This window comes from Phyllostomus hastatus, unplaced genomic scaffold (genome assembly GCF_019186645.2).
Source record: "Phyllostomus hastatus isolate PE091 unplaced genomic scaffold, TTU_PhHast_1.1 phas_contig_209, whole genome shotgun sequence".
Lineage (NCBI taxonomy): Eukaryota > Metazoa > Chordata > Mammalia > Chiroptera > Phyllostomidae > Phyllostomus > Phyllostomus hastatus.
The window spans coordinates 24396077-24421426 of NW_025333735.1; the positions used below are offsets into that span (position 1 = coordinate 24396077).

The window sequence follows — 25350 nt, forward strand, 5'->3', positions numbered from 1 at the left end:
AAAAATTAAAAACCAACTCCAGACACATGCATGGCCCATGAGTACCTTTAGTTCTGTGAATACCTAACCCATTTCTCTTTCCTTTTCATCCTGGGTCAGCTAGATTCTCTTCTCAGCTATTGCTTGAATGCATTAAATATGTCTTCAAGATCTTTGCCCCTGCTATAGCTTTTGCTTGGACTGCTCTTTTCCCAGACATTTTCATGACTTTCTTCCTTCTTTCTTCACTCATGGCTATATTTATATGTCACTTCAGAGAGGACCTTGGCAAGTTCCCTATCCAAAATAGCAACTGCCACTACTTTCTATGCCCATAATTTGTTTTAGTTGTACTTATAATATTATCACTACTTGACATTATTTTATGTATCTGTTTGTTTGCTCCCACCACTGGAATGCACACTCCATGAGAAGATTATGTCTTAGTCATTGTTGTATCAGAGTGCCTAGAACAGTGCCTAGCATATAGCAGGCACTGTTAGAATGCCAGACAGACCCCTACCTCTGTTGTCATAAGCAGGTAACTAAAACTTTCATTGCCTCCATTTCCTCATCTGTCAAATGCAGGTGGTTTCTACCTCACAGGGTTGTTCTTGAGATAAGTAAGAAAATATGAGGAAAGTGTATGGCATATATAGATATTTGACATATAAGGTCTGTCCAGGAAAAGTCCAGCCATTGTTAATTTAATGGGGACATTTTGCACACCATCAGTGTAACCTGGCAGCTAAGGAGAATGGACTGGAACGTACATGCATAAACAATGACAGCTTCACTGTACTTAGTCAGTGGGAGCAGTTGACACTGTTGAGTGAGCATATGTACTGTGTGGCCATCACATTCAAAGAGACTGAGCAAGTAGAGCAACACATCTGCATCAAATTTTTGCATTAAGCTGGAACATTCCTCTGTGGAAACTATTCAGATGATTCAGAAGGCTGAATCATCTATGATTCAGTTTCCCACAGCTATGGGCAACTGGTGACTGGCAGCTTCATCGCACAATGAACCCGCTCATGCATCACATCTTGTGCAGAATTTTTCGTGAAACATCAAATCACCCAGGTGACTCAGCCCCTCTACAGATTTGGTGCCCTGCAACTGCTGGGTTTTGCAAAACTAAAATCACCTTTGAAAGAGGAGAGATTTCAGACCATTGATGAGATTCAGGAAAATATGACAGTGTAGCTGATGGCAACTGGAAGAACTGTGTGAGGTCCCAAGGTACCTACTTTGAAGGGGACTGAAAACATCATTGTCCTATGTACAATGTTTCTTATATCTTGTATCTTCTTCAATAAATTTCTCCATTTTTCATAGTACATGGCTGAATACCTTCTGGACAGACCTGGTATATAAGATTTTTTACTCACAAAAACTTCACTCAGTAGGTCCAATAAAGCCAGAAGCTGTTATTTAAATCAGTTGTTATCTATCCTGGCTTAACTTTAGACTTACCTAGGGAATTCTTTAGAAGTCCTGAGCAAGGTTCTCACCCTAGAAATTCTGATTTAATGGTCTGGTGTGATGGCTAGGCACTGGTAATTTTTAAAGCTCCCCAGGTATGAGCACATTAGCAGACAGCACTGAAGACCACTGATTTAAAGCCATTATTGGAGGACTGGGGGAGGTGGGCAGGAGCACTGGCCTTATTACTATCAGAATCCACTGGAAGCTCTGTAAAAACTTGGCCCTTCCAACACCTGGAAATCTCTAGGATCCAGCTTGGCTTATTTCCTCCAGTACAAATCTTCAACTGGCAGACTAGACAGATGGTTATTATTTATCCTTCCTGCTGTGTTAGGAAGAAAAAAATAGCTCTGCCTTGGGGTTTATCAAACAATTTTTACATGTGTAAATCATTACCTTTTTATAGGCGGATAGGTATTAGGAAAGAGACAGGGAACCTGAAAAGAGACCAGGAAGACTAGCCTGCATTTTTTCTTAATAGTACTTCTAAAAGTGCAGACAGTAAAGAGAAATGAGAGTAGTAGGACAAAGTCTAGGTTCTAGATTTTATACTAAAAGGGATAATGCATATGAACAGTGCCCAGAAAAATTCCTGGCTCATCGTAGTTACTGTTAAGTCCTCTTCTCTGGGGAAACTAAATTTGCTTAAGGTCATAAAGTTATAATAACACAACAAATAATAAATCTCGCATTAAGCATCTTCCCTGTGTTAATATAATTTTTTTAAATCCCCACATAACTGTGAATTGCTGGTATCATTTCCTTTTCACAAATGACAAAACTAAAATTCGCAAGCTTGTAAAGGAAAGAAACAGGATTAACATTCATGTCTCACACTTAACTTCATCTTTCTGCCCTTATGCTATACACTGTTTCTAGAATCTCTTTAACTCTTGAACTCTACAATTCAGAGTCATTTGAATGTTTTTTTCACTTACAGGAAACAGAAAGCTTTCTTTCACATTCTGGGTGAAATAAGCAGGAACCATTGCTACTAGGTGGTGATGGGTCCCCACGACAACTTAAATTTTCTGCAGCTTACATTAGACCCACCTGGGTAGGACTGCCCTACCTGGCTGTCATCATAATCCTCGTTAAGCATCTATTAAGTTCTACTCTGTATAGCATTTGGGTTAGGTGTGTGAGAATAAAGAAATGCAGAGAAAAATCCTTCTCTTCTAGGGCCTGCAAAGAAACTGGAGAAACAATACTATATATTTTATTTTCCAAACTTCAAATGAAGGCACACGGTTATTCCTTTAGTCAACAAGTATGCATTGGGTCCTTATTCTCACACTGAGTGCTGGGGCTTCAGAGAAGATTATGAAGTCACATTGTTTTCTCCATCAAGAAACTGAGGGAGAAGATTCATAATGATTTACAGGCGCAATATTAAAAGTCTAACAAAAGGCTTTTTGATCTGATAGGTGAATTTATTTATATATACATCATTATATAGGTAATGATATTAGTTAACATTCATTGAGCACTTGCTATGTTACAGGTATTTGCTTCACATTCTCTAGTTCATTTAATCCTCGCAATAACCTATAGGTGACATTTATACCCATTTTACAGAAGAGGAAACTGATACACAAAGAGGACAAGTAACTTTCCCGATGTCATGCAGTCAATAGAGAAAGGAGTTAAGACTCAAACCCAAGGCATCTGCCTTCAGAGGCTCTACTCTCTACCACTATGGTACACTGCTGCCCTCCACATTTTGATTAAAATGTATTGACTGAACCATTTTCATTGAAAATAGTGAAACCCAATACATAAACAATATGTATTTCCTAATAGCACATTTGGATCATGTACTAAATATTGAAGTTGAAGTGCCCAGAAATCTGTGCCATCACACAGATTTACAAAATCAATGAGTCTCCAGTCTAACCGAAGGTACAGAGTGATGAATGAGTGATATCCACAATACACTTTAGAGAATTTTAGCAGAAGGTCTTCATGTTTTTTTCTGTATCCTAAAGAAATTTCTTCTATCCGAGAAGGCAACCAAGTGAGCAAGTTGTACCTGGACAGTAAAATCCCTGGGTTAAGGATGCTCTTCAAACCTCCTCCTACACAGGACCTCTGACCATTGAAAGGAACAAGGAAGGGAGAAGACAAGGGTTTTTTTACCTGAAACTTCAGGCACACACCTACGTGGAGAGAGGGGCAGATGTGCCTGCTTCTCTGTTAAGAGGCAGGACCATTGGAAAGGTCCCTTTCCTCTCCCCAGACTGTAAAAGTCCTCCTGATTCAGGGGGACTACAGGCTATTGCCTGTGCTTACCTGGAACTCTCTGCTCTGTGTGCACCCCCACTGTCACCTTTACCTAGAAACTCCTACTCATCCTTCAGGTTCCCAATTTAAGGATCACTTCCTCCAAGAAGTATTCTTTGATCCTTTACCATTCCCACACATACTCTAAAATAAGTTTAAATATTTTCACATTTTCCTTTGCTGTGTTTATGATGCTTTGTAATTAAATGATAATTTTGAGTAATTATTTAGCATCTGCATCCCCTTTGAGAGCTCCATCAGGACAGGAATCAGATCTTTCTCATCCACCAGTGTATCCCCACCACCTAACATAGTGCCAAACATATAGCAGAGCCTTGACACCTTCTTTGCCTGGGGTTTGTGTATAGGTATTAAAACGAAGAGGCCATACTAAATCCTTCCACTTTTTCTTTCTTGTCCAGGAAAAAAAGGAAAGGAAACCTCAGCCACTTCAGTGCAGGCTGAAGTTCCAGCTATGTCTCAAGGCAAAACTGAACATATGGTATGCACCTGGGTATGCAGCACTGGGGCAGGACTTTGCGATCCTTCACCTTCTATTCCCTGATGCAGGGTGGGGCCCTTGTGGGGCCCTCCCTTCTGAGCTTTTTTATTTCCACCCAAGGCCTTGATGTCAGATTGTCTGTGACTTTGAGACTTTCCTCCAACAGAGAAGGGAAGAAGAATCAGAGTGTAGACTGGTCCCTGTCCTAGCCAGTATGCATGCAGAGACCCCCCATCACCACTTGGTGACAGGCTTGCCATCTGCCCAAGAAATTGGACTTGTAGCATGTGTATGTGTCCTTCCAAAGCCTGTGACCAATCCACCAACTGCCATCAAAGTAAAGGATGGTTAGGAGACCTGTTTTAATATTGTCAGTCCAGCTTTCAGACACTGGGGGTGACCTTTTCATCACACATCACATTTTAAAATATAATGGGTTCTTTCTTTGCTTAAAAAAAATCTGGCAAGGAGTTAAAATCTGTTTTAATATTCCCAGCACTTAGCCAGGAGAAGATACAGACAAAATTGAAAACCAGCCTGAGTTTTTCTGTTGTTGTTGTGTTTTAAATGCCCAGATTAGAACATAATTCATCTGAAAATGACGGGAGGGCTCTTCATGCACTTCACACTTTGAAATATTTTAGAAAAATAGTATCCATTTTGGCAAGCCACTTCCCATGCAAAAAACAACAGCAAATGCTTTTCTCCTAGAGTGTTAAGCCTGTTGTGATTAAGAATATAAAAAATATACTTTGCTCTTTTATTTTGCCTCTTGTTGGAGGATTTTCCTGCATCTCTGCAATAATTGATTCTTCTCACATTCCTGTATAAACAGCATTCATTGTCTCACTTTCCAAAGAGGGAAGTTGAAGCAGAGATTTGGTAAAGCAATTTTCCTATTGTCCCAGAGAAAATCATTCATTCATTCATTCATTCAGTAAACTTATCTTGAGAACCAACCGTGTGTGAGCCACTAACCAGACCTTGAAGACACATAAATGACTATGTTGCAGGCCCAGTCTTCAGATCTCTGGTAGAGGAGAGATGTACTCCAACAAATATTACAATAGCCCATGGTAAGTGCTCTGTTGGAGAAAGGGGCTGCAGAGAATTTCCCCTCACCCAGCCTGGGGCTGTCAGAGAAGGCTTCCCACAGGAAGGGAAATATGACTTGGCTCTTGAAGGGTGAGTAGGAGGAGCCCAACAATCAATGCATACGTAGCAAGAGGGAACAGCACATATACAGCATAAAACAGCCTTATTTTTTTTCTGGTTGTATGTGACTGGAGAAAAAGATGTATAAGTAGGACTGTAAGAAGATAAACAAGAAGAAGAACTTGAATGGACTTATGTGCCAAATGAGAAATTTGGGCTTCATTTGGATACAATGAGACCAAAGCAGTATAAAATGCGTGAGTGAGTGAGTGAGTTAAATTTAATCCAGGTCCATACAAATTTCCCCTTTCCCTGTCTCTAGTGGTCAAACAGAATGTTGAACTATCTGAAGAAACATGAAGTTGTTTGAAATTAGTTTCTTGCATCCAAGAATCTCTTTGAATTCTCTAAATACCCACTGAAATGTATGTGAATATGCATTTACCTGGGTAGATTATCTAAAGCTTCCTTTGGATTTCTAAAGCAGTCAAAGCTCTAAGACTCATTACTCAATTTCCTTTATGAATGTACAGCTTTTCTCAAAATTGACTTTATCTAAGTGGAATTTTTATATATTAATCTTTTAAAATGTACTGGTTACTGGTCATCCATATGGGTACAATTTCATATGGCATTCCATTATTTCAAATGAAACAATTCTTCACATCCCTAGCAGCAGCTAAATTCATTTGTTAACAAACTCAAAACTTGGCTTCTTACTGCAATTGCTGTTCTTTTGATCCATGGGATTTCCATACCTTATAGGTGCAAAGTTTGAGACAAAGGTACAAATGTGAAAAAAATCAGGTAACTGAAAGTTGGGGAAGCACAAATGGTATACAAAAGTTAGAGGCATAATTCTATGGTGAACTAGTTAAGATTATTTGGGTTGCAGTTAAGAGAACCAACTCTACCAACATAATTTACTGGAAGGACAGAGAAACACATTGTGCTACCTAAAGACAGAAATATAACAATGAACTAAATTCAGGTACCCAAATATCATCATAACTTCCTACATCTTTTCTCGCCTCTCCATTGTCAGCTTCAGACTTCTATTTTTGTTCTTTCTTTCTTTCTTTTTATTTCTCAGCAGACCATCTTTTTCTCATTTCTGGTACATAATGGAAAACCTGCTAGAGTACCTACTTCTCACACAGAATGATCTTTGTCTATCTCTCTGTCTTTACCTCACACCAATACTTCCAAAATCACTGACCCATCTTGTGTTAGATGTCTAATCTTATACTAAGTATTTAGACACTTGTTGGTTCTCTCTACAACAATGTGGAGAACAGCAATTCCTGGAAAGGTGGGTTGGGGAAATCAAACCATAGATGCCCTCCGTCTCTACATGGTAGGTGACAAAATGTCTTATATGGCACTTGTCCATTTATCCTATTTTTTAAAAATTTCCATTTTGTAGTGAAAATGGGGTTATGATACCAAAATGAGCTAGACATAGCCTCTACACCCCTGTCCTAATTTTGTGTCTACCATTCACTGTATGACCTTAGTAAGTCTCTAGTGCTCTCTGGGCCTCAGCTTCCTTTGTTAAATGAATAAGACAGATAGAACTAGAGGTACTTTAAAGTCTGTTATAATGAGCCCAATAGCCTAAGGTAATATCACTATTGTTTCAATCACTCTTTGTCAAAAAACTCACATTTATGATTCATGATCCAGAAATTTTTTCCACCAAGAAGTTATAAGCATTTCCTGAAGCCCATGCTTTGTTGACACCACTAATAGGAAACAGAGTAGAACATCATGAAAAGCCTCAGCCAGTTACAAAAACTTTGCTTTGTGTAAATCGGAAATGCAAACAATAAAATCATGATTTCATCCTTTTCCTTAAAAAAATAACACTCAACATAGTAGTTTATAGCCAACAAGACTTGGCAGATATGGTCCTATGGCACTGAGAACTTGAAACTCACCCCCCCTAGATTTACAAAGCCAGACCTTGCAATAAATCTTCCTAGTTGTGTGGCCTCATCTTTGGCCAGAAAACTGAAGGACCTCTGGGTGGTGAATGTGTTGCCAGTGAGATGCTTGTGTTGTTTTGGTAGAAATCTCCAGAAGAGGAGTTGCAGCCAGAAAATCTCCCCACTGAGACTTCAGCCCCCAAAGATCCCCTGGGCTCTCTGATAATCAGACCAGTCTTGTAGACTTTTGTGAGTCCAGCAATGAAGAATAAGTCTGCAGAATATGAGATGTGGATCAACAGGTTCAGGAAGCTAGAAAATGTCCTCTACCTATGTGACCTGAGTAATACAGGTGAAGTGTGTGAAGTTTACAGCTGATATACATTTCTCTTCATGTTCTAGTCTGAAATGGACATGTTTTCTTTCACTTCTTAACAAATACAATTTGTATATAAACCACATGCCTGGCACTGTGCTGAGCACAATTAAGAAATACAATGATGAATCAGACATGGGTGAACCCCCCACCAGTTTGTGCTCCCAGTTTCTTTGTGTCTGTGAATGTTCCTCCACTCTACTACCTGAGTCTAACCCACAATTCCATCTCATTCCCTTAATTGAAATACTTCAGCATGCCTGCCAACAGGCTGAACTCCAAACTTCTTAGCAAGGCAAAATCTGGAACCTGTCTACCTGATGTGTCTCTTCTCATCAACTGGTCTTTCAGAATATCTTACCCAGTTATAGTGAATAACTTACCTTCCTCAGACTTGCCTTGCTTTCTCCTGGGGCTTGCCTTTTCTAACCCTACACCTTCCATCTGAACTGTCTGATTTTCTTTACCTACCCCACTCCTGACAATTTTTCATCTTATCCATCTGGCTAATTAATGCCTAAACATCGTATATATTGGAACTCAGCTCTGTTCCTCTGATAGTTGTCTGATTTCCCCAGAAAGATCTAAACAAACCTTTATCTGGCCTCTCAGAGTTCTTTAACTTCCACTATCATATTTGATATACTGTATTTTTTTATCTAAGGGCTTAGTTCTACCTCACCAGTAGACTACAGTCTTTTTTTATCCCCAGCACCTCATACAATTCTGTTTAACATATTTTTGAGTCAACAAATAAATGAATGAATATATATAAATAACTAAATCCAAGATGGAAGGTGGTAATTGCCATTAGAGTGTGCTATGTGGGCATTCAGAGAAAGGAGAATACCTTCCTAGTGAGATGACCAGGGAACAGATCATAACATGAAATGGGTCATTAAAGATAAAATGCAGTTGTATCCAAAGGAATGAAATAGAAGACCCTTCCTGGCAAAGGTGTAGGTTGGCCAAGCAAGGTGTTATATATACAACTCAATGCAAGAAGTTTGGATTTGGTAGACTATTGGGGCTATTAAGAAGAACATTAATTGAATGCCAACTGTAATTTTAAAATAAAAATAATTAAAAAATAAAATACTAGAAAACATTTAAAGAAGAATATTAAATGATAAAGGCAGAGACACGTGATAGGACCAGATCTAGGAAGCTCTTAGATGCTGGGCCAGAGAATTTGGACTTAATTCAAAGACAGTGAATAGCACTAAAAGTTTCTAAGCAGGAGAATATATGACAAACTTGTATTTCAGAAAGCTCTTTGATGGCTCTGAATGAATAAAGGAGAAAATGAAAGCAGGAAAAGGAGAAAGGAAGCCATTGCAATGTCCAAGTGAGGGAGAATGAATTCCAGAACTCAGAGACTTGGGGAATAGAAAGGAGGGTGCATACACAAAAGCACACTGACTAAAACCAATTTAATCACATACTGTGATTAATGAAGAGTTAGTGTATTATATGTGGAATCTAAAAAGGTTGAACTCAAAGAAATGGAGAATAGAATTGTGGTTGCTAAAGGAAATGGGAAGATGTTGGTCACAGGGTATGAACGTTCAGTTATAAGATGAACAAGTTCCAAAGGGCTAATGTGCAGTATGGTGGCTTGTTAACAATACTGCATCATATACTTGAAAATTACCTGGCTGGCGTAGCTCAGTGGATTGAGTGCGGGCTGCGAACCAAAGTGTCACAGGTTCGATTCCCAGTCAGGTCACATGCCTGGGTTGAAGGCCATGACCCCAGCAACTGCACATTGATGTTTCTCTCTCTCTCTGTCTCCCTCCCTTCCCTCTCTAGAAATAAATAAATAAAATCTTAAAAAAAGAAAGAAAAAGAAAATTAGTATGAGAGTAGAGCTTTAATGCTCTCACTGTAACAGGAACAACAAAATGGAAATTATTGAAATAGAAGATGTGTTAACTAACCTTATTGTGGTAAACAGTTAGCAATATACACACCTATCAAATTATCACATTGTATACCTTGGACTCACACACTGTTATATTTCAATAAAACTGGAAGTAATTAATTTTTAAGAGAGTTCATATACATGCTAGTACTCTCTAGAAGTAATTATATAATAATAGCAATGCCTACCTTCTTATTTTTTCTGTGTGTTTTCCTTTTTGTTGTGTTTTGTATTTTCAAAACAAATTAACTATAGATCACATGAAATATAACTACCCTACAATACTTGAAGACTTTTGATAATTATACCAAAGAGAGGCAAAAATAAAAATTTCAAATATAAGTGTGTTTAGCTGAATTAGAAAATCATGTATTAAACATCTCTTGTTAGCCAAGCACTGTGCTAGAGGCTGGACCAAGAGGGGAATGAAAGAGAATGAGGTGTGGTTTTTGGCCTCGAAGAGCTTTTAGTTAAGAAGTACAACACTGAAACTAGCAATAGTTCAATACCAGACTTTTTTTTAATAAAGACAGTATATAGTAAGGTGTTATAGTTAAAGACACAAATAAGAGTTAAAGAGTCCAAAGGAAAGAGGAGAGATGAAAAGAAGTTCACTATCTAATGTGAGCTTAGGTACTCAGAGAGGGCTCCATGTAAAAGAGAGCTTGAGATTAGCCTGAGGAAAGGTAGACTTTAGATAGCTGCATAGGGCATTCCAAGATTGAAACCATCTTCTGCAAAGACTAGAAGGTGGGAATGAGCATGAGGAGGATAAAAGTAAACAGGACAGAGCTGGAAGTTTATGTTGGATGGGATAATGAAGTTGAAGTTGAGACCCTATAATGAACCATGAAGGCCTAAGTAGGATTTCCTTCTGTACCCAGCCTTCACCAAAAGTTTAACCACAGGAAAACCAATGAAAGTTGAGATAGATAATTTAGGGATGATACTGGAGAAAAGGAGATAAAAAGGTTATTGAAATAATCATGAGTCTAGATATTCCTACCAGGACTAGGGGAGTGGTGATAAGATTACAGACAAAAAAAATGAAACAATTTTTTTTAAAAAACTGAGTAGAAATAAAAGACATTTTATAAAAACAAATGTTGGTTTATGATGATGGATGATGGATTATAAACTTAGTTGCTAAGAGACTCCCCAAAGACCGAGACCTTTCTCATTCTTCTGAACTGTTCTGAAGAAAAACGGAGTTTTGTTGACTTTGGAGGCAGATTCCAGTATATCTGTAATGCCTTTCTCATGGCCTCTTCACTATTTATGCCTGTTTTCTCTGTTTCTATGAAATTCATTAGTTCCTCAACAGCCAAGGAATGTGTCAGCCAGGTCTGGGAACATTTGTAACTATCTTTAATGAGGAAAAAGGATTAACTGAAGTCATTTTGTTGGTTTATTAACCACAGTATTTAGCAGACCACCACAGCCCTATTCTAGACACTGAGCAAGGTGATACCTACTTTGCCCACTGATGAATCACTGCTCTTTATTATGTGCAAGGAAATATGTAGGCCCAAGTGTTCTTTATCCAGGATGGAAGCAGACTATCCATCATCAAATTAGTGTTTCTGGAAACCTACTTTGTGCCTATTTTCTAAAGGGGATGCTGAAGAAAATATCCTTGTGGAGAAGGAATAAAGAATGACTGAATAACTGGTCATGTGAGCTAAAGAAAAGGGTAGTTGAGATAAATGTTTCGATACAAGGCAGGTTTGGAATTTTCCCAGTGAACTAAAGGCTAGGAAGAAAAGGTATTTTAGAGTTCAAGGTGGCAGAATGCAATGAGAGCCCTCAAGGACATTCTCTCGTGAGCCTGGACTTCACATGTGCTGCATCACTAACTCCTCACATCAGCCACATGCTGAAGGGATTAGTGTCCTTATTTACCAAAGAGAAAGCCAAGTTCAAAGTAGGAGGTTGAGCCCTAATTCAAACTCAGACCTATGAGACTTCCCACTACACCAAACTCCCATGACATACCAGAAAGAACATGAGGTTTCACTTGTTGCTTTGTTTGTTTTCACCAAAAGACCTAGATTCAAGTGCAGATGTTACCAATTTCTGAGTCCTGAAAGCCAGTCACTTATGTTCTGTGAGCCTGTTTCCTCATCTATAAAAGGGGACCGATTATAGTAAAACATACCTCCCAGATTTTAGAAAGGATCAAATGAGATTTGAAAACTATAAAATGAAGACTTTTGTGAGCTATGAAATAAGTGGATATTAAAGAGCTTCTTCTTATTAGCGCTTTCATTTGTGATTCTAGTGGGAGAAGGGTGAGTTTTCTATCACTAAGATGGATCATAGGGTTATTTTATGCAGCTACCCTGGGAAATCTTGGATGATAGTAAATTAGACAGATACAAATTCCAGTTAATGGACTTTTGTTGACAGTAGAGACCCCCTACCAATGGTAATGCTTAAAAAATAGTAGAAAATCCCCCCACACACACATACCAGTGGTGATTCTTAAATGTTTTTTACATTATTTTTAATTTTTATTTAAAATATTATCAAATAATTATATATTTTAAAATAATTTCTTCTTATTAAAATACATCTTTATATAGTTTAAATAATGTTGATGTTATAATGATTATTCTATAATAATACCTGCATTCACTAGGGCTTACTAATCCTGGGTGTTCTGCTAAGCATTTACTATTTTATTGATTTTTATACAATTTCCTTTCCCAGTTTAAAGTCAAAGAAAACAGAGGCTCAAACAGTTAAAGTAACTTTCCCAGGTAGACACTTGCTGCAAAGGCAGGATGTGGGAAAGTGTCTGGACAGCAGCCACCCCATCCGGAGATCTGAAAGATACAACTGGCCATCCTCAAAGAGAGATTTCTGCAGAGAAAAGGAGCAACATTCTAATAGAAGAGATAGTACACAAATCTGAATAGAATAGTATAGAAACAAACAAACTGGGGTAGGATAGGGTGGGAAATAGAATGGGACTGGACAGGACAGAACAGAAGTGAAAGGAATAAAATGCATTAGGACCACCAGTCTGCAGCCCACTTCTGAGAACACCTATTAGAGGAAAGTTCAGAGGGGAACATCTTACTCAACAGTCCTTGCACATTCAAATATGAACAGTACTTGGTGACTGAAATGGAGATAATAGATATTTACTAGACCTAAATCTCATAAGTAAGCAGTGGCTTTTGATAAATGACCAGGGGACTGCCTCTGGATTCTCTGAGAAAGAATTTTACAATCACTATTACAGTCTGCATAAGTACAGGAAAGTAGTAAAGCAACATGCAGGGGGTGTGTCTTTCACCCATATAAAAGATATTTAAAATCTCTTCATTGACACTGGTAGCACAGAGCTTCACCATGAAGAAACATATCTAGTAAACAATGTGAGCCTGACTAGAAACAATCTCTTCCCCCTAATTCTACATCCAGCAGAGTGATTTAATACAGGACTTGAGCAACCTTGGGCAAGGGACATACTGTCTCCGTGTCTCAGTTTCTCACTCTGTAAAATGGGTTCTCGTGAGGACTGAGTGAATTATTATTGGTAAAATGCTTGCAGGAGTGCCCAAAACATGAATTTCATATACACATGTAAGTATCAGTCATTATTGTTATCGTTGCATTTTAGTTAATTTTTTGCTTATCATTTTTTGCTCCAACTGGTTGGGGAGCTTCCTGAGGATTTAGACCATTTTTCTAAATCCTCTATACTCCCAAGCACTACTGTGACATATGTAAGTTCACATGAATGAACTTAGGGACACATGAATGAGTTGCCTATCTTGGCCGATGCCGTGTTGTACACTTAAATTCTGCAGTTATTGAAATCTACCTAACCTTAACATGGAAAACATATTAGCACCGGTACGTACAAGATGTGGGTACCAGATTAAATCCTGCAATGATAAACACAGCCCTCTCTGCTGGACAGATTCAGACTCTGAGCCACAAGAAGTTTCACGGTTTACCTGTGATTACACAGCAAGCTGGAGGGAGTCATGGTAAATACATTTTCAGAAATGCATTCAAGTGCACTGTTTGAATCCTGCATGTTTAGAAATATGTTTGGATACTTCACAGATAAAAATAAACCAGAACAATTAAAAATTGCTTTTAGTAGGCACCCCATCTGTTTCAAAAATTGGCTTTTAAAGTTTTATGGCCACAAAGAATAAGCTTAAATTGCTTTCAAATCTATCTACAGATTTAATTGGACCCTCATCCTCTCTCCCCAAAGTCACCCTCAAAATCCTCCTGATATCCATGATACATACCTGGACTGGAAATATCTTTTAGGGTGTCACTTGATTTTCAAGGAGCTTAAAGTTTTAAAATATTAGCATTTCACGTTTACACTGGAGTCATTCAAGCTAGTACATTTTTTTTATTCTTGTATTGTTTTCTCCTCTTTTAAAAATTTCCACCAACCCAACCTAATCACAGGAGTCCTGGAGAAGGAACAAGCCTGGTGCCTCATTCACAACTACAATCTCATTTACAACCTGTTCCTGAGCCCTTGGAAAATCGACCAGGCCTTGAGGAGGTTTCGTTCGGGAGAAAATATGCTGTTGGAACCAGCACTCTGGTACTTAAAGGAGCTATGATAACAAGCCCATATTGTGAGAACAGATGTTTCCTTTATCTCCCTTTCTACTCAGACACGTGTTTATCTCCAGCCTGCGTGTAGTGGTGGAAGCAGGCACTGTCAGAGTTGAGGCCAATGCAGCTAATGTAGATGCTTTGGATTTGGACTTGGTTTCTGGCTGTGATGCTCACCCATAAGCAGCTCAGAATGATCTGAGAAAACCAGGTTTTCTCTTCTAAGGTGGCAAGAACCCAATTTCTTAAAATCCCCTTCTATTCAAATAAAACTTATTATGAATATTGTGTATTTTTCTACATTGCTGATCAAACTGTGTTTTTGCAAACCCTGCAATTCCATAGAGTAAAAAACATGCTAGATGCTGTCAACTCCCCAGAATGCCTGTCACATAATAGACCTAGAACATCGTTGTTGGATGAGGAAGTCAGCCCTTTTTCTAGTCACTAGTCTAGAAGACGTTACATGTTATAGGAAAAAGAAAAGTATTAACAATATATCAATTTAATACTAAGAAATAGAATACCAAATGAGGTTTTCTGAACATGCCCGATATTTTCTCTGGTACAACACCACATAATGTTATACTGTCTCCAGGGATGTTTTCCCAGAGTACTGGAGAGAAGTTTTGAGAAGGGTCTCCTGGGGCAAGGGATGCTAGAAACAGGTAGCATCTGCTTTACTTCTTTTGGCATGAAAATCAAGCAAAACTTTCCAGCAGTTTCCATAGTTCTTCTTTCCTTACCATCCCCCCTCAACTTTGAACTTCCCTCACAACACACACTCACACACACATCACACCACACAGGTAGCATGAGCTCACTGAATCAACACTACTCCAGGGCTTTGGATACAAATGTGTTCCCAGTACCATCACTAATGCTGAGTGACCTGGATCCTGGTTTTCTCAACTGTATGGGAGACAGCATGGGGGAGTTAGGTTCGATGGAAGAAGCAAACAGAAAGCCCTCTGAGCATCCTCTTTTATCCATTTGATATAGGAGAGTGTCTCATAAAATCTTTTGAACAAAAGCTTAAGAGAAGAACAATTTGGACCCACTTACATACATGATCTCTAAAGGCCTTATGGTCTAACCTGCTTTAGTTTTTCTAGTCCTTGAATTGCCCAGAGAAATGCCTCTTCAGACAGACTCTAACATGATGACCTCTCTAACATTCTAGAACTCTTGGATCCTCTAGCTGCCTTTTAGGTTAGAGAAGTAAGCCAACAGATATGACTTTCTCATGCTAAAAAAAAATACCAAATGAAGAAAATTAGAATGTTACAGCAAATGATTTAATATGCATGGGGCAACTACTGTGTGCCAGGAACTTGACATACTTTGGTTCATACAACTCTGACAATTCCATAAAGCACTTTACACAGCTCCATTTCACAGATGAGGAAACAGAGGCTCAGGGGAGTGATACGTAAGAAAGCTGCTGGGTTGTGCCTGTTGATAATTGACCAGATGAATAAGGCATTTTGGGAAGCACCACTCGCATGATACCTAAGAATGCCCTGGTATACCCTGCATCTCTGTAGGGAAGTGGGTTGGAGAAGGTGAAGGAAGGCCCTGAACATGAAGCTGGGGTTTTCAGACTAAATCATAAGGTCCTGCCCTGGCTGGTGTAGCTCAGTGGATTGAACACAGGCTGTGAACCAAAGTGTTGCAGGTTCGATTCCCAGTCAGGGTACATGCCTGGGTTGCAGGCCATGACCCCCAGCAACCTCACATTGATGTTTCTCTCTCTCTCTATCTCCCTCCCTTCCCTCTCTAAAAATAAATAAAATCTTAAAAAAAAATCATAAGGTCCTGAAGGTCAATGATTTTACCTTGCTGGATTCTTTATGTCTAGCATCTAGTGTAGCTCCTGATAGGTGAGAGGTTGAGTACCTATCAAGTCAAACAACTGGAGGGGGCCTCCATTGACATAGCATGAAAGGTGTCCCCAGAGCTATGTGACTACAGGTTGTGCATACCCTGCACTTCTGTAGTGATGACTGAGTGAATACTTCTGTAAGTGGGGCAGCCAGGGCCAGATTGTGATCCACAGTCACTGCTCCCCCCCCCCCACCACACACACTTCAATGGAAAGTAGATAAGAATTGGCTTTAAAACTAGCCCAAACCCAGCTCATGATTAGTAGGTGGTAGCCTTTAGTTGTTTAACCTCCCTGAGCTTCAGTCTTTTCACCTGTAAAACTTTACAGAGGAGTGTTATAAATGCTGAAAGCCACATAACTTGGACAATTTCTTGCACGTAGTAGAGATGGACCCTTCTTATGTCCCTTCCCTTAGCTGCTAAGCATCAGAAAGCTTGAACAATAGTCTGTGTGTGACTGTATATGGAGGTGAGGTTTCTGCTACAGCAAAAACAAATCTTGAGATATAGCTGCCTTGTAGAGCCAAGTGATCATATTACTCTTGGATCATATCCTGTCTGGGACTCTCCACTACTTTATCCAAGATCTGTGTGTGTGTGTATGTACACTCACACAAGACTTGCACATTGCAAAAGTAAATACTCATTAGCATTAGTTTTTTGCTGAGTGAACACTAAAAGAACCAAAATTCAACTTCACTAATAAAGAAATCTTAGATATCAAGTTGCAGTGTAGTGGTTATATGAGGCCTGGCTGTGAGACAAGCCACCTAACACACACAGAAAAATACCATTAGGTTATCACAATTCAGAATATTGTGATGACCTCTCTGCTAGGAGTTCTCCATGGCTTGCTGATGAAAAATCTGTTACTTCTCTCTCTCCTTTTCCTCAGATCAGTGGTGTTTGGTATGCTCCCCATGTCTGTGTCATTGTGAATGTCTAATGAACACTTGGTAGAGGGTGTCTGGTGTCTGTGGTCTTGATCAACTCTCTCTAGTCAAGCCTGTCAATCATGTGCAGTAGATAGGTTAACTTCCAGGATGCCCTGCAGAGACATGGTGTCAACCAGGTCTTTCCCAAGTGTTCAAAATCCTCAGCCTCTAAAGACAGAAAGAGCACTGGAGACAGAGGCTGGATCTTGCCAGTTGGGCAGACTTTCCCAGATGTGTGATGCAGAGCTATTCACTGCTTACCCCACGTATTCCTTCACAGGGGAGAGAATGCTTGCAAATTGCCTGGCACTATACCTGGCACAAAGACATGCTTTATAAGGGAAAACTGACTTATTACTATATTCTTATTTAGGACTTACCTATTCAATGTGCCAAATTGTTAATTGCCTTTTCCAGGTACAGACATCTTCCAAGCCAACAGCTGGCTCACTGATAGTGGGATTCTGGAGGGCAGAAGCCATATGCTCCACATTCCTGCTCTTCATTCTCACCTGCACTTACTCTTCACTGTAACCCAGCTAGGTTGGTATTATTATGCCCATTGTACAGATGAGAAACTGAGGCTCGAGGTGGTAAATGTACTTGCCTAAGAACTTATAGCTCATGAATGACTAAACCAGGATTAGAATGCTTTGCACACTTCAAGTTCAACAGAGCTCTCTAGGTAACAGAAAGAGCAAATAACCCACAGAATTCTATTTAGTATGTGTGGTCCGTCTCCCTGGTAAGTCTTGAGGTCCTTCCAAGCCAGGACCAAGGTCTTGCACATTTTTGTCCCAGCACAGAACCCAGATTCACCAGCAAGTGGGCACCTGGAAAATGTCTATTGAATAGAGCTCTCACATAAACATTTTGAAAACTCAACAGCTTTTACCCTTTTCTAGTTCTCCCAGACTCATGACAGCTTTCTGGGGAATGGAATAAAGGGTGTTTTCAGGACGCTTGGCATGGTCTGTTCACACAAGCAGAAGCACAACTGTACAGATCATGCTGTCCAAAAGGTTTGCTAAGTGCTCACTGACTCTTCAAAGGAATTTCCCAAGATCATTAAGAGAAACAATAATGGGGTTTGATATTCTAATTGGGATCAGAAATTGGACAGCTTTGGCACTGGCCGGAGAACTGTGAAGCTCTGAAAACAAATGCCCCCCTTTCTTCTCTCTCTCCTCTCCCTCCTCTTGTCAGAGCCTTTCAGCTACAGTTCCAATGCTCCTTAGCAACAAAGGCGGGGTTCCCAGAGCCAGGGTGCCTCAGGAATGCCAGCCGTTCCCCTCATTAGCATTCAGGGCCCCTCATCTGCCCGCACAGTTGGCCCAGGGACTGTGCAAAAGGCAAAGTGGCTTGGGGGAGGCCCAGCATTTAGCGTGGCTTCTTGGGAAATGGGAAGGCTCCACAGAGTTTCCAAACAAAAGGCATCAATATTATTTATGGAGCCATCAGACTGCCTGGGGCACAATATGGCTCTGGCTTGGCCACATGCTCTCTCCCCAAGCTCTGTCTGAAGGCTTCATTGGGCTTCCCTGAACATGTCTTGGCCCTGAATGCCAATACATTGAAAGTTCTCCCTTCTCCCTTCTCTCCTGCCCAGTCTCTCCTCAGACTCAGTTTACCCAGGTTGGACAATGGGCGGACTCTAACTGGCAGTGGGAGGGTCCAGGGGAGGGAAGTTGACAGAGGGTAAATGGTCAGATGGTAGGACAATTGTGAACAGATGGCTCTGCTGGAAATGGACTCCAGAATAACTCACAAGCAGATTGAGCCCTGACAAAGACTGATCTGATGGAAAGCAATTGGCGCCTTGTCCCAAGCCCTTGCTCAAAACACACATCCCATTCTCCCACACAATCTTCAACATTTCCATAAGGGGACTACTACCCAGGTTCTGTCTCATAAAAATTACAAAATAATGATCAGTAGGCCAATTCCTGGAAGATTCCAACCAGCAAAGCTATTTCTCAAAATACTCATAGAACCAATATTTAAGAAGAGCATCCCTCAGCCTTTCTACATTTAAATACACTCAGAGATGTATACCTTACTCCTTGTCATCTTTTCCTCTCCAGATAGCTTCAGCTCCAATTTGTTTTGCAAAAATTCGTTTCTCCTTTAATTCACTTTCTACCATCTCTTGTGGCCAAAGAGAATGTAAAGTTTAATCAATAATTGCAACTAACAATGACTGTACTAACTCTGGACCTTCTAGATATCAGGGATATAAAAAGGAAAGAGGAAGGAAGGAAGGAAGGAAGGAAGGAAGGAAGGAAGGAAGGAAGGAAGGAAGAAGGAAGGGGAAAAGAAAGGAAGGAAGAGAAAAAGAAAGGAGGGAGAGAGAGAGAAGAAAAACCTTCCTCTAGAACTGACTGGAGATTGAGAGGAAGCTCAGAAAGGGGGAGGAAACTGGGGGAACAGACATGTAATCAAGTGTACAAGATTGCTAGGACTGCTGTAACCAAGTGCCACAAAGCAAGTTCTGGAGGCTAGAAGCCCAAAATCAAGTGTTTCAACGATTGGTTCCTTGGACTGAGGAGAGTCTCTTCCATAGCTTCATGTGGTTTGCTGGCAATTTTTGGTATTCCTTGGCTTGTACATGCATCACCCTGATTTCTGCCTTCATCCTTGCATGCCATTCTCTTTGTGTGCATGTCTGTCTCTGTGTCTAAATGCCCCCTTTTTGTAAGAACACCACAATAATGATATCACTTTAGCTTTAGCTTGATTACCTCTGTAAAGACCATAGCTGCAGATAAGGCCACATTCTGAGATACTGGGGGCCAGGACTCTAACATATCTTTTATGTGGAGATAAAATTCAGCTCATAAGAACAAGTATTCAGCACATAAACAATTGTCTACATGTGATAAGTATGTGTTTTTAGATTTTTCCTGGAAATATAAAGGGCACAACCAGGAGTGAGTGCCTTTACTTGAGTGGATTAGTGAGAGCCTCCTGGAGGAGAAGACACTTGTGCTCACCCTGGGATGCTGAGACAGATTTTTCCAGGGAATGAAGGGAGATGGTGTTTCCAGGGAAGCAGAGAGCATAAGCAAGCCACATCTCACCTCTTTCCCTACTCACAGTTTCTCAGGATTTTCTATCCTCTCTTCCAAACACACACACATATACATATACACTATGTTGTATACACTCATGTGTTCAATATATACATGTAAGGACATGTATATAAACATGTCCCTCCTAACAAGAGCTTAAAAAGATATTGTGTAGTTCTTCCATGTTCTCTTTTTCTTCAACCACAAACCAGCAATCCGTCAGACAGCAGCCTAGGGTCTAGAGTAAAGGCAACATGGAACCCAGTAGAAATCAACATATGTATATCACACACACACACACACACACACACACACAAATGAACCTTGAGTGCAAACAAAAACTAAGCCACTAAGAATTTGGGGTTGTTTATTACCATGGCAAATCTGAGTTAACCTTACCAATATACCCTGGCAAGTAAGAAGAAAGGGGAAATAATTCCATATAGCAGCCTTTGGAACTCTGTTGTATGAGACTGCATATCCAGACTCTTCTAGTTTTCTGCCTCCAACTCAGTCATGCAGTCTTTCTGTTCCCTGACCCATAGTGGGGAGTTCAAAGTGGAAAGTAGCCATCTGGCAGAGACTACACTTTCCAGCTCTCCTGGTATCTAGACACAGCTTTGTGACTTGTTCTCACCAGTGAAATAAAACTAAAGTCATATATGCTACTTTGTGGCCAGATATTTTAAGAAGCAGCTGGGTCTTCTCCACTATCTCTCTGTCCCCCCATCATGCTCTTAGTGATGAAAACCATTCTTCTTCCTTTTTTCCTTTCGGATTCCCATAGGTCTGCGTTTCTCAGAATGTGTTCCCTGGAACATTAAGACCAAGTAGTACTCCTCCAGATAGGTGTTTCATAGTCACAGAAAGTTGGGAAGCATCACAGGCTGTATCTCTTCTCCCCTGATGAGTCTGAATGCCCAATGAACATATAATTAAAACAGAATGAAAACTCTCTAACCCTGGTTATTTCAAACTTATTTGAGCAAAGTACTTTTATTTTCAAATAATATTTGCCATCCTTCAAAACTAACTAGTATTCTATACAAGACACTGTAAGAAATTATGTCTTCAGTGAAATTTCAATACCTTAAGTCATATAAGCCAGCAGCCATCCTTATTTATTCAGCAAATAAATACATAAAAAGTATATACTATGCCCCAGGCCCTGTGCTACCAAAGCATCAGGGTTCTGAATAGGACCTGGCCTATACAGGATATCAAGTAAACATTTTTGCATAAATAAAAAAGTGTCATAAAACTGCATAATGACTAATTGGTTTCCCATTACCCACCAAATGAGATCAACTGTAGCTTGGCTATGTACTGGCTAGAAAGACGCTTTTTGCCACCTTCCTTTGTCTCACCACTGCCCATCTCTCCTGCCTCTATTTCCTCATCTTATTTCACTGTTTCCTAAAGATATTATGCATGGTTGTGATTATTTTTGCACATGCAATTTTCTCTTCTTTCAATACTCTTTTTACTTGCTTTTAATTGTTGAATTCCTTTTTATTCTGCAAGATCAAAATCATATGTTCCTTACTTTGCAATCTCAACCTTGACCTACACCCTCAATTTTTAACTGCATATGAGAGTATCTCTAAATAAATAGCCCATCCCAAATAAGTCATTCCAACCTCAGAATGCTCCCACAGAACTGACCTTGGCTAGTAACACTTCCTGCTCCTTATTCAGCCATGGTACCACTTGCCCTTATAATCAGCATATGGGAGAATGAATGAAGGATCAGGAAGGCAAGTAAGAGAGGTATTCTGCTCCTCTTTAGTTCTAAGAGTTGAGAGAGAAATGAGGAATCATAAGGACATCAATTTTGGTTCAACCTGAGAAAAGATACAACTAACAATTACAACTGATGAAGTGGACTGCTCTATAAAGCTAGTAGTTCTCTGTCCTTGGAAGCACTCGGGATGGGTGAAAATCTGTCAGTGATAGGAAACATGCATGGTTCCTTCCATGTAGAGGATATGATGAATGCCAAAATGTTTTAAGTCATGAAGCACTTGAGAGGTTCCATGTCTTGACCACTTTATGTTAATGGTAGAAAAAGAGAGAGAAGGTGCCCTCACCCCTAGATTGGACTTATCTCCTCTGCTCTTTTGTAACAATCACACTTGTAATCACATCAATGTCTTCGGTTGACTTGAGGTCCATAAAGCTCAGTCTAACCAAACCCCTGCTATTTCTCAGACAGACCTAGAATAAAGTCCTGTGCACAGTAGGTGCTTCCAGAGCCTGAGATCCAATCTATGTCCTGCCTCTAACAGGATCATCTGCAGCTCATTATTCTCCCACTGCCCAAAGGAATCTACCTCTTTCCAGGTCAACTGAGTTGTATTGTCTAGAGCATGTTTGCATGTATGCCCACTATCCTCAGAACAACACACAAGAATAGGCCAGGGGTAGGGTGGGACATGAGAAACGTGGTGACCATTTTTCAGACAATGATGTTCAGACTCAGGGAAGTTCTATACTTTGCTAAAGGCACAGCAGGAGTTAGAGATAGAGATGAAGACTTGCCTACCCTCCAAATAGTTCTTAGTGGTCTTATCTTGCCAGACCTGCCAGTCCTACTTTTTCCTGGCTTATTATCCAGCTACCAGTAGTAGATCTACCCCATTCTGAAAGCCAGCCTGGCAGGGTGCAAGGGACTGTGTTCTCACACACCAGTGCAGCTTGGGATTTGTTTCCTGCTGCCTTACACCAAGCTTCACTGAACCAAAGGGAACAGAAAGAAAATGCTCATGACAGCCCTCAGAGGTGGGAATTATGAATGAAGAGCTGAGACTCAGAGACTTAGCAAAAGAGTGGTAGGTAAAGTCATAATCTAAACACAACCCTTCCCAGCTCCAACCTACCCTGGGTTGCCTGCACAGGCCAGGAAAGGACTGGGTTACTTTTTCCTAGAGCTTCTAGTCACCCTGCATCTCTTGTATCTAGAGAGGAAAGAGAAGACCTCAGATCTCTACAATTCTCTCTCTTTCTTTCTTTAATTTAAACATAGTTACTGAGCACCTACTATAGCCAAACCTCAGTAAATAGTTTGAATGGATTTCCTAAGATTTTTCCAAATTTCCTGGATACTGATGTTGTCCAAATACCACTGACTAACTTACACTTCCTTCCAATACTGCCTCCTGTTTGGAATTGGATTGTTGGTAGCTCCACTCCCTGGAACTGATCAGGTCAGAAAATGTGTATCTACTCTCAGCTCAGTCTTCCTCACTCTGAGAAGGCCACTAAGCCAACACCATGGTTCCCCTCAGTCCTTTCTGTGATCCTGCCAAGGCATTAGTGACTTATTCCTGTATGGACAACTCAGTTATTTGTTTTCTGAGGCCACCGTGAATACCACAGGCATACCACATGGGTGTGGTAGCAGAAAGTATTTGTCATTCTCATTCATCCAGTCACTCATTTAGTCACTCATCAGTGTAACAAACACAAACACTCCACTGTGCTGGGGGCCATGCTGGATACCAGGCATCCAGAGATGATTCAAGCAGGACTCAGAATCCATTCATGAAAGCAGATACTAAAACTGTTTAGTACAACAGAGTGTATGTGTTATGTGAGAGGAAAGCCAGGAGCACTCCACCACAACACAGGGTACACAGCTCGGCCCAGTGATAGGAGCCTCACTGCTCTCAGGAAAGACTCCCTGGAATATTTATAACTGAGTTGAACCTGACAGAGGAGAAGCAAATGGTCAAATAGGGGACCAGAGTCAGGTGTTTGAGTGGCAGAGCTGAGTTTTTCCAGTAGACCAAGCAAGATGAGCAAATGGTCCAGTAGACTAAGCAAGATGGGACATGAACCCAGTCTTTGTTCTGGGTACTGAGAACTATGGTGACCTACACTGAAACATGATGTGAAGGTGAAGGAAGGGAAAGGAAGCTGGAGAAGGAAGGGTCAGATCCTGATGCCCTGTAAGACTCCATACAGACAGCAAAAGGGCTATGATATGATTAGATGAATGTTTTCATTGCTGGGGCCTTTTGGGGGAGAGCTCTGAGATGCAAGAATAGAGGCAAGAAAAACTCTTGCAGTCTATTGTATGACTTGGGTCAGTCACTTAATTGTTGAATTTCAGGTTCTTCATCTGTAAGGTAAGCTTTAAAGTGCCTCCTTTGCAGGTTTATCATAAGGGCTGCATATGAGGTGTGGAAAACACCCCACACAATGTGTAACACTAAATGGGTCTCATAAGATGGTAGCAAGGTATTTTATAATGTTCATATTCTGTAATAACCTGATCACAAACACAAGGACCTTGTGTGAGAACAGCCTTTCTTAAGAAGAGCATGAGGGATAATGCCATCAGCAGAACAGCTTCAAGGGAGCCATTGACACTGACACACACAGACACAAGTAAATAATTTATGTGTTTGGACCATTTTTTAAAAGCCCCATTATTATTCGTACTCCCTGCCTCACAGTGAGGCTGGTAGGCACAGTGCATTAGTTAATTTCATGGCCCTGTTGTGAATCTTACAATATTTCATCCTCCTAATTCAAAATATTCATTCCAAGTGGCTCCAACTTCACAAATAAATAATTCCTGTTGGAAAATGGAGTTTTTCCATCTGCCCAGCCCATTTTCCATCTGTTCCTAAGAGCTCATGGTAGGACAGAGCTGGGTCTTGAGGCCCCATTGATTAGTCCTGATTTAAGAAGAAATGACTTCCTCCCAGATGGATTGTGCATTAGTGATAAAGATTAGTTTTCACTGTTATTAGTTACTATGTTAGAAGACAGCTTTAGAGATCTGGAAGAAGATCAAAAAGCACATGCTAGATAGAAAGCAGGAAAGAAAGTCACATTGCCTTAGTTCCCGTCATGCACATGATACCCTTCCAGGCACTGTACCATTGCAACAGTTAGTTCAAGATCAAGTTTGGGTTCAAGATCAACCCAAAATGTGATCTTGTCCATCTGACATGTGAGGAAACTAAGGGTCAGAGGGGCTTGAAAACTTGTTTAAAATCACATAATTTGTAAATATGGCAGCTAAGACTAATTCCAAAATTCCAACTCCTTCCACAACCCAAGAGATTCAAATGAGCACTGTGTTTTTTGAATGAAAAGTACATTGACCAAGGGATTTTGATTTTGTTCCTTTCAATATTTAATAGAAGGGTACCAATAAAGTACAGATAATCTGTTTTTAGGTCCTTACCCTGTCTCAGAAAAAAA

The 25350-nt window shown here is 40.1% G+C and overlaps 1 protein-coding gene across 1 annotated transcript in view; it reads left to right on the plus strand.

Annotated features, from left to right (window-relative positions):
- CUNH1orf87 (chromosome unknown C1orf87 homolog) overlaps positions 1-14245 on the plus strand; it is a 67852-nt gene extending 53607 nt beyond the window's left edge. The window contains 3 exon segments of the mRNA XM_045835329.1: positions 4176-4255; positions 7483-7690; positions 14085-14245. Coding sequence (XP_045691285.1) covers positions 4176-4255; positions 7483-7690; positions 14085-14245 — 449 coding nt within the window.
- The last annotated feature ends 11105 nt before the right edge of the window (positions 14246-25350 follow it).